At 34.7% G+C, this 10,321-nt stretch overlaps 1 protein-coding gene across 1 annotated transcript; it reads right to left on the bottom strand.

Annotated features, from left to right (window-relative positions):
- Positions 1–496: 496 nt before the first annotated feature.
- On the bottom strand, positions 497–2,901 carry LOC110112047 (probable protein phosphatase 2C 12). Its single transcript, XM_020844122.2, has 5 exons — positions 2,631–2,901; positions 1,631–1,951; positions 1,423–1,540; positions 1,115–1,338; positions 497–1,028 (listed from the first exon to the last, which is right to left on the bottom strand). Exons 1-5 carry the CDS (start codon positions 2,811–2,813, stop codon positions 852–854), a joined length of 1,023 nt encoding a protein of 340 aa, XP_020699781.1. The 5' UTR covers positions 2,814–2,901; the 3' UTR covers positions 497–851.
- Positions 2,902–10,321: the final 7,420 nt, after the last annotated feature.

Here is a 10,321-nt window from a genome sequence, read left to right on the forward strand (position 1 = left end):
TAATATTTTCTAACTAAATCTTTTTAAGTCTATCTCTACCTTTCTTAACATAAATCAAAATCTAATACCGCTATTTTCCTAACTGGGTCATTAGAAGGCCACCGTTTTATTTGACCAAACCATCTAAGGCGCCTCTCTCTAATCTTATCTTCAACTGAAGCTACTCCATTCTTTTTACGTATAAGCTCATTTCGTATCATATCTCTAAGGGTAAAGTCACTCATCCACTGTTATGCATAAAATAACAAAAATATATTTTTCATTAAGAATATAAATTCTTATACAGGTTTTTGACATTTTGTCCCCCAACAAGTGGTCTCCATCCCGCGTATTCAGCAAAATTATTAGAAGGCTCCTTTTTTTAAGTTTCAGCTTTCTTCCCCCATTTTTTTAAGCGTTTAACAAATTCAATCATAATCATTAAAGATTAATAATTAATTATAATTATTAATAAGAAGTAGTTCTCCTAAACAAATGCTTAAACACAGCTTCCATATTGGAGCAAAATGCTTCAAGCACTGACTTCAAATCAAATTAGCCAAAGGGTGGAAATGCTCATTTAAATATATACATATAAACTATTATCAGATAGAACTATGAGAAGGTCTGCCGCTTCACACCAATGGTGTACTCAGACTAGAAAAGAGAGCTCACAAGAAGCTCAATTATCCCAGTCAAAAAGGTAAGAAAAAGGAGCTTAAACTAGTCACAATAGCTAGTGCTGAAAAATATATACAACCGCACTAATCTTCTTCTTTCTTCCATTTTTCTTCAAGCTCTCTACTCAATTGTTCTGGTTGTGAACTGAGTTTACAGGTCTGCTTAGCTTCTGAACCGCCATGAATACCACTTCATCTATCATCAAAGAAGATGCAAGCTACAGAGCAATCATCTACCCTATGAGAAGGATACTTTCGTTTCCACTCACGAACTGCTGCTTTCACTACTGCTTTGGATGGCTCCTTTCCTTTCAATAAACTTGACCAAACAATCTTCACAACTTGCTCATTGCTAAGAACATCCCAAACCTGTAACATTCACAATTATGATTCAGAAAACTGGAAAAACTCATCAGGATTGAATTCAACCGAAGGAACTTAGTTAAATCAATTACCCCATCTGTTGCAAGAACTATAAACTGATCTCTGTTTCTTAACCGGCGGTATGAGACTTGAGGAATTGCAATAACACCATAGTTCTTAAGCTCAAAGTCTCCGAAAGCGCGAGCCATGGCAAGGCCAGGAAAATTTGTATCAGGTAGCCATACTCTTTGTATGTCAGGCTGATCCCGTAATGCGAAAACTCGACCGTTGTTCTTCCTTATCCTCTCAGCCTCATCTGCATAACAGATTACTGAGTCATTATTCCTGCTTATTAAGTTATATAAGCAATTAGTAAGTTGACAATGAAGAGCTTCCTTACGGGGAACATTTGGTTTTAGATCTGTGGTTAGCTGAACAGCCTTTAAGTAACCTTCTTCTGATATAGTTCCCAATACTGCCCTTGAATCACCAAGGTTAGAGATGATTAAATCACTTCCCTGTAAATCAGATCATGTGAAATATGAGAATTCACAAGCTATGGCGATGAAATTTGTGATAAAATTCTGAGCTTTGATATGTTCTGTTACCTGTTTGATGATGGTCACTGCTGTGGTTCCACTATGGAAGCTGTTCAGCTTTGGGTGGAGCTCAAGCTCCTTATCCATGGCTTTGAATGCACTGATGCAGGCTTCCTTCCACTCATCAAAAAGCTCTGGCGATGAAGCTGAGCTGAGCCGGTCATCGATTGAGCTCATGTCATCACAGTCACTCGAGTCATAGGCATTGTCAACGCGATGCCGCAGCAGAAGAGAGGGTAGAGAGTCTCTCACTAGCCTGCTGACTATATGACCATTCCTTCCATGACCATCAAAAACTCCACAAAACACACCATCTTCCATTCCAAACCCCTACAATTACAACAAAGAAGGAAATCTCTCAAGTTAGTCTCCATAATTTAGCTGCAATATGATATAAATAAGAAGAAGACAAGATTTATCAAGTTGGTGTCTTTCTTTATTTATAATTATTAAGCTTTGTTGTCACCCACATGGCTATATTGCAGATATTCAGAGGAATATTTCCAATAAAAAACAAGAAATTATTACGAACAAGGCATGTCAATAATAACGCATCGTTAGGAGAATCCATCTCCAAAATCTCAACTTATTAAGAGAATCATTTGAAGGATACTCTACCAGAAGTCATCTTTCAGTTGAACCTTCAATAAATACACCAATCCAGCTTCCAAAGAAAGAAAACAAACTGAATCCATCACCAAACACCAAACCTAACTCTTTTATTGGAGATTCCTTACTAGGATTTCAAGTAAAAGAAGCAAAAAAGTTTTTTTTAATCCCCAAATCAAAAATATATGTGAGAAGAAAGCTCAAATCTTTCAACTTAGCCTAGAAAGTTGGATTATTTAGAAAGAAAACCATGGATTTCGATCTCTTTCATCCAGATGAACAAACTCTCAAACACCAACAAGAAAACTGCAACCAAGATGCCAACTTTTTCTTTTACTTAAACTAAAAACCAGTGATAACAAACAAAAAGATTTGGGGCTTCGGCATATAAATCCCATACCTGGTAGAGGATTGCAGAGTCCTGATTCGGCCCCTTTTTCCCTTGCCTGGAGTAAAGAGAAGCAAGCCTTGAAATTCCTTTATCACCATCACAGCACCTCGGACATAAATCTCCAACTAAGTATGCTATGCTCTTATCTCTCTCCTTCTTTTGCACAGACTCAGAAGAAGCGCAGAGCCCCATGAAAGATGGAACACCGAGAGAGAGAGAGAGAGAGAGAGAGAGATTATACAAAACTCTAGAAGCTGTGCCGGCTTTACAATTATAGAACGGACGAGCACTATTGAGACATCTTATAATAGAGGAGAATCAATGGGGGGCAAGCGTAATTTGGATAATTAGGTCGTGAAAAGAATGTGACGTTTTGATTAAAAAAGAAGAAATTTAACTGCGAGATTTTTTCATTTATAATAAGATGGATTAAAAATATGGAATTTTTGCCTGTATAGGAGGAACAATTATTACGTCATCATCTGATCGGACGTAGAGCTACGTTCGGCCGCCAATAACATGTCGTCACGTGCTCTTACTCTAAACCGCGCGGCCCGACGACTTGACCCGGAGCAGAACCCGGGAATGCTATGTTCGTGATTTTCTCGGTATTGCTCGATATTTGCTCGGTATTTGCTAGGTATTGCTTTGCAAAAATGAGAAATACCGCTCTATGAAGATCAATATCATGCAAATACCGAGTTGTACCGAGTTTTTTACAACTCGGTACAACTTAGTATTTGCTAGGGATTTGCTCGGTATTGCTAGGGATTTGCTCGGTATTGCTAGAAAAAACTCGGTACAACTCGGTACAACTCAGTATTTGCTCGGTATTGCTAGGGATTTGCTCGGTATTGCTAGAAAAAACTAGGTACAGTTTGGTATTTGCTTGGTATTGCTAGGTATTTGAAATATATCCAAAGGTGATGGGATTTTGTTCGGCTCGTTAAGGATTTTAAAAAAAGCACGTGCAAGAACCCAAAAAACAGCTGGTCGGGTCGGAGACTTTTCTTCATGCTACGTGGCGCTAAAATATTGATGACCGAACATAAAGGAGCGTACGTTCACCGGACCGAATAAAAGTTCGTATAGGAGGGGGCCAAATAACGCGTAGTGGCTAATTCCTGTTCATGGTACTGTAAGTAATTGTTCCATGTGGTTTGAATGTATTAAATTATTTATTTGGGATTATTAAATTTCGATGGTTGCTATGATTTGTGAGGTGGGCAAAAAAAGCGACTGGGCAAAAATAATAGGATGGGATGGGATAAAATAATAATAATAATAATTTTTTTATATTCTTTTGTTTTTGGTTTAATTTTGAAATATAAATTATATGCATAATTTATGGTTTCAACTATGTTAGAAATTGGAAATATTTTAATTAAATTAAATCTTCTTGATTTTGGATGAACATGATTTTTTAATTAATTAATTTAAATAAATAAATTTATTTTAAATTAAATAATTAAATCTAAATGTATTTATTTTAAATAAATGTATGAGAAGAGATACAATCATATAAATTGACAAAGTTCTTAGGAGATAAAATTTTTTATGGAGTTATTTGATTCAAAGTAGTTGAAATTTGTGTGGTTTTAAATTGAAGTGCAAATTAGATATAATGCATTTGGAATGTTCAACATAAATTAATTAGTACTAATAGATAGTTCATATAATGATAGAAATTGATACTATTAAATAGATCACAAAGATAAATCAAAATTAAGTAGATACCCTTACCCAAAATAGGTCGGGTTTGGGTTCAACAAATCGACCCGCTTCAAAATTGGGTCGGGTTCAGGTTGACACGGAAACTCGAAATTAACCCATTTTGACCTGATTTTTACTCAAAAATCTTAGATTGACCCTTTTTTGACTCGAAAATTTCCCCTGATCATTCGCGTCATATTGAATTGACCTGGACCTGAAGTTGAAATGGTTAGCGTCCCAAAACTGACCCGTTTGCAAAAACAGGTCGGGTTCGAGTTGACCCAAGTAGTGCTGTTCCATTTGAGGTTCGACCCGAACCCAACCCATGACCCGAAATTGATACCCTTAGGAAAAAGTGTGGGAGAAGAAGGTTCATTGAACAAAAATGTTTACCAAGCAAGAATAAATTATATATATTTAAGAATGAATAACAAAAACCTAATCTAGTTATGTACTCAGATCGAATCACTTTTAGTGTTACTCAGTTCATCTTATCAAGACATTGTATTTATCAAGACATTGTATTTGATCGAAAGTTCATTGAAATAAAAAATAAAATAAATCTGAATTTAGTTCTAAAAATTTCCAATACAAATAATATATTCCAAAGCATAGTAAGCGAAAAAAAAAAATCCATTATGATGAAGTCTACTAATATAAATTAACTTGGGATAAGTACAGCAAGATTAAAAGAGCAGACTCTTGCAGAGTTTTCTCTCTCCTTAATCCTTAGCTCTAGATATAGAGGATTCCAAATGAAATATTGATCAATAAAGAATAATACTCTATTGGTCATTATGGCTTTGCTAAATTTAATAAACTTTGGACACTATAAATAATAATTTCTGTATATTATGATCCAATAATATTGTTCACACCACCTTAATTAATTTCAGAAGCTTAAAGCCATATAAAAAGGAATTAATTTAAGCAGCCTCGGAGCTTATTCACACCATTGGATTATTAGAAAGACTGTAAGAGAGGTCTATTTTTACATGATTTCTTTGATCAATTCAAGCCTAATCCAAAAGATTTTGACATAAGCAAAACTGGCAGCCAGCAGTTAATGAAAAAATCAATTTAAATAGGTATTATGATATTTAAAAATTAAAAAAAAAGTGTTTTTAAAAATCGAAGAGGAGGAGAGTTATCCCTTTATTTAGGGCTGCAAGCGAACCAAACGTTCAACGAGCTACTCGTTGTTCGGTTCGATTATCGTTTGTGATCGTTTTATTAACTAAACAAACAAACTTGAACAATATTTTAAATACTCGATTCTTATATAAACAAACTTGAACACTAATGCGTTCGGCTCATTTATGTTCGCGAACAGCATCATTTGAAGTTCGTGAACAAGCTCGACATTAAGCTCGATAAGAAGCTCGACAAAAGCTCGATTCGTGTTTGATTTTGAACTCGATAATAAGCTCGATAAAAATAATTAATATTTGACTATAGAATTAATAAATATAAATAATCATTGCCTTTCTTACATAAACAATTGCTTTTATTATAAATGTGTTTGTTCATAGATATGTTCATGAACGTGTTTGTTTGATAGTTAAAAAAAATTCGTTAAATATGTTCGTGAACAAGCTCAATAAGCACTAAACGAATTAACATGAACCGAACATGAACACTCATTAATTTAAATGAATCAAACATGAACACATACAATAAAGCTCAAACGAACATGAATCAAACTTGAACAAGCTGATATTAAATGAACACAAACATGAACACTCACATACTCGACTCGGCTCGATTCGTTTGCAGCCGTACATTTATTTCATTTCTTCTGGATTCTACCGCTACAAATAGGTTGTGCTAATAATGATACAAAAAAATGAACTAAAAGGAAAATTTTCTTCTAATAATTATCAAATTCAAGGCTATTTCAATCACCTCAGTTGGATTAATTATTTTTTGCGGATGTAAAACGTCATCTAGAGAACCACCAGAATGTGTCACATCACCCTTGTGCTCGGTATGGGGCTCGGTACTAATTGGTACCACTCGATACTGCGGCTTGATGCCGCTGACATGGCGCATTCTGATTGATCTCCGGCCGACGTTCTGCATCTGATCTCCCCATATGAATTGAAAGATCTTTGACATGTCCATGCTTCTTTGATCGTAGTATCAAGATGGTGAAACTTTTGCTTGTAAAAGGCGACTGATCTAATCTTCATTGACTTTTTTCCCTTTGTTGGCCACTTTCTTCACATTCATTATTTCAAGGTTATGTTGTGTTCACTTTCAAGTGGAGTAAAGTTATCTGCTTTAGCCCGTCTCATCAACTTTTTTATATTATTGTCTTCTTTGAGTTTGTAGAATCTTATTAGAAGAAATGTTCAGGTGGAGAATAGTAGATACCCTCTTTGTTACTATGGCTCCAAAAGTTCTGCTCATTTATTTTTCGAATGTGATTACTCTTTTGATGTTTTGGTTGATATTATTCCTATTTTTTAGTAATTTCTTTTGAGGCCCACTTTAGTTCATACATTTGATTTCATAGCGGGTATGAATTGTAAGCATTCATACCTCAAAACATTCTATTTGCTTATGATAAACTGCACTATTTATTAACTTTGGCGTGAAAGGAATGATAGAAAGTTTGCCTCTATTGTTTGCTTTGATATATCTTTGCGGCATAAAATTTTAAGAGCTATAATCTTGGTTCATATAGATTTTGTCTTCATGATTTCTTCGGAAATTTTGGTGCTCACTTTTTTTTTTCCTTTTACACTCTAATCCCTTCTTCATGTATTTTCATTTAGATTAGTGAATGGGCTTTGCCTCTAATTTCTCTATAAAAAAAGGTTCGTACAAGTGCGAACTTTTTATGTCTAGTATTAGTAAAAGTTATTCTAGCTAATTAAATTACAAGATTTCTATTTTTTTTTTCACATATGAAAAATATTATCCCTTTTTTTTGGTTTAATTGTGATTCATGTTATGATTATTCGACAAGTTTTATGATAGTTGTCGACTACTTAACACACTCAATTATATTTTTCTCATCCAAGATTTGGGATCTGACAACGATAGTGTTAAAGGCTTGATGTTGTTGTTGTTACTACATTGGATTACTTGATATAGTTGGAGAGATCAAACTAACTCCTCTTTTAAATTCAAACTGTCCGTTAAATAAATGGTCAAAGTTTATATGGAGGGAGTTCCCTCACAAACCTAACCACTTGGATGCCAAAGTCTGAAAGTTTGTACAAGTTTATAAAGGCTCGATATGATCTTTCTCAAGCTAAGAATAGCATAGAATTGTATGAACTTACTTTTGCACCAAGTTGGGGTATTTTAGATAGATGAAAAATTCCAAGTAATTTGTTGCTCTCTTAGTAATTTGATAGTTAAAGGATCAAAGAATAAGGTTTTGTTTCAGACAGCTTTTTTTGCTGCTTTTTAAAACAATTTGTTTAAAATAAAATTATTATGAATTAGAAATTTTTATAGTAAAAAGTCTTTTTAGAAAGCAGCAAAAAAGCTGTCTCAAACGAAATCTAAGTCACACAGAACATAAGAGGTATGGTAATAATAACTGTCAACATTAATTAACGGTTGATGATGATATTATTGGCGCCAATCTACAATAGGTGAGGTGATGACAAATAAACATGACAATCATTGATTTTAGTTATTTTTGGCTATGGATGTTGGCTTTGGAAGGTGGTCAATGCAATTTTCCTCCATTAATTGGAGAGAATGTAAGAAAAAACAGGAGTATGGATGGACAAAAAGCCAAAGAGAATTTGTTGAGTCCAAATAGCAATAAAAAATTTCAAATTCTCTCAGCCCTGAAATTCTTTCTACTAAAAGTGTTGAAGTGATGAGAGTTGGAGTAGAATGCTTCTTTGTGATATAGGACCAATTGTGCATAGTAAGAAATACAACAAGCTAAAAACATGGAGAAGTATGAGATGGGGGCAGAAATATTTTTCACTAATTCATTGGGTACAATAGAGTGTGTGTGTGTATTGAAGAGAAGATATATAGTTGTTATGTGGTAGATATTGTTATAGATGGATGTATAAGATTGGCTTGCCTATTGCAATCATGTGGTGGAGAGAGGATTTGTTAATTTAGTAGGGTTTTCCAGTGAGGTGGATTGAAGCTCCTATGCTCCAGAAATAGTCATTAGCTATCAAGAAATGTGCGGCTATGAGAGCCAAGTTAGCTATTGAATTTATCTAATAATTTTGTTTTGTTGTGTACTAGCATTAAGTAGATGAATTATCATATTTGAGATAGAAATAACATTCTGCGGATGTAAAAAAGTAACTTTATTGTCCTTAGAAAATTGTAAGTTTAAGCGACTGCCATTGAAGCCAATACGATCTCTATATAGGAATGAATGGTTGAATATACATCAAACTTTTCCATGTAGTGTAGCTAGTGCCATGGGGTTGTGTATTGATTGAATTGTGGCATTATCTCATGCAACTTTGGTGGCTATGTTGATTTCTTCTGTGCATAAGAGCCAATATAGGTCATCTAGGCTGGTGGATTGAAGTGTGGTGTGAATGGTGATCTTAAATGTCTAATATGTTAGTGGTAGGCTATTTTATGAGTAGAGAACAATGTCTTTTAAAGCAATTGCATAGCCAACTACGATAATTGCATCCACCATTGCTATAATGTCGTCAATTTTTGGGGTCATTGACTTATCTTTCATGGGCCTATTATGTATCTCATTTTTAGTTGAATAATCATAGATCGATTAGTTGATTGCATTCTTCTATCCATCATTTTCTAAATTTTTATAGCAAGCATCAACATTAAGAATGTAGGGAAGAAGAGGAGAGAGAAGAGAGCGAAAATTGGCCATTACTCATTAGGAATTTGTGCAAGGTACGTATGGGCATATATCCCCTTTTAAAAGATAGGTTAGACTTTGATGTACCCAAGAGGTGGCCACAACCGTAGGGCTGTGTGCTTGAATACCTTGCTATAGGCGTGTGTTGGCTATAATATGCAAAGGTGGATGGAGAGAGTATTTTTTGATATTCACTTATGACTTTGTTGTCGAAATTATTCATATTACACATCTAGAAAATCTAATTGTTGGGGTGCGAAATAATCTAAAAAGAGAAAACGATGACCAAATCAATTATTTAGAAAAAAAAGTATTAATCTGTCTTTCGATAAATCGGAGGTTTTTGATACAATTAGGCTTCGTTTTGGATGACTTTTTTATTGATTCTTAAATCTACTTTTTAGTACAAAATTTTTATTTTTTGTACTAAAAATTAGCTTTAAGAAGCAATAAGAAAACTGTCACAAACAAAACTTTAATCTAACATTAAAGCAGAAGCAAACAAACAAAGTGGCTCTTTAGAATGTATGAAATATTGCTCACTTTTTGTGATATATATCTACCACCTTGGTCGTCCCCCGTCTCTCCGTCTGCTAGGGTTTCGCCTTTTTAGGGCTTTTGCCCTAGCGCCGCCTCTTCCTTGCCGCCGGTACGCTTCTTGATGGCTAAAAAGTTGCTTGATCCTGGATTCCTTTCGGGTAAGCATCCTAAATCCTTTAAGGATGCTCTATCTGGCTCTAGTGATTCGAGTGTTTTTCCGGAATCTCGTATTCTTCGAATCAGGGAATGCCTTCTCTGTGGTTTTCGGAGGAAGAATTTTTGCATCTAGCTAAGCCTTTTGAGTTTGCGTTGGTGGGGAGATTTCCCCTTAAGCGTCCTTCTTTAGATTAAATTCGTAGATTTTTTGTTATCTTAAAATTTTCTGGGGAGTTTTCAGTGACTTTGTTGGATCAAGCGAATGTTTTAATTAAGCTTGCCAATGATATGGATTATGCTAGGGTTTTTGCTCACAGATCTTACCTAGTTTATGGCTGTTTTATGAAAGTTATTAAGTGGTCTCCAGTTATTGATTTGTCGGATGAATCTCCGATCGTCCCTATTTGGTTGTCTTTTCCTGGTTTACGACCCCATCTTTTCTCTTCCCGTATACTTTTTG

The sequence above is a fragment of the Dendrobium catenatum genome, unplaced genomic scaffold, assembly GCF_001605985.2.
Source record: "Dendrobium catenatum unplaced genomic scaffold, ASM160598v2 fragScaff_scaffold_362, whole genome shotgun sequence".
NCBI lineage: Eukaryota > Viridiplantae > Streptophyta > Magnoliopsida > Asparagales > Orchidaceae > Dendrobium > Dendrobium catenatum.

Excerpts from the sequence above, each read along its gene's own strand:
- LOC110112047 (XM_020844122.2), bottom strand. The coding sequence starts at position 2,813 with ATGGGGCTCTGCGCTTCTTCTGAGTCTGTGCAAAAGAAGGAGAGAGAT. Across the intron at positions 1,541-1,630 it reads CAGTGACCATCATCAAACAG|GGAAGTGATTTAATCATCTC; the intron begins GTAACAGAACAT and ends TCTGATTTACAG. Across the intron at positions 1,339-1,422 it reads TCTAAAACCAAATGTTCCCC|ATGAGGCTGAGAGGATAAGG; the intron begins GTAAGGAAGCTC and ends TCTGTTATGCAG.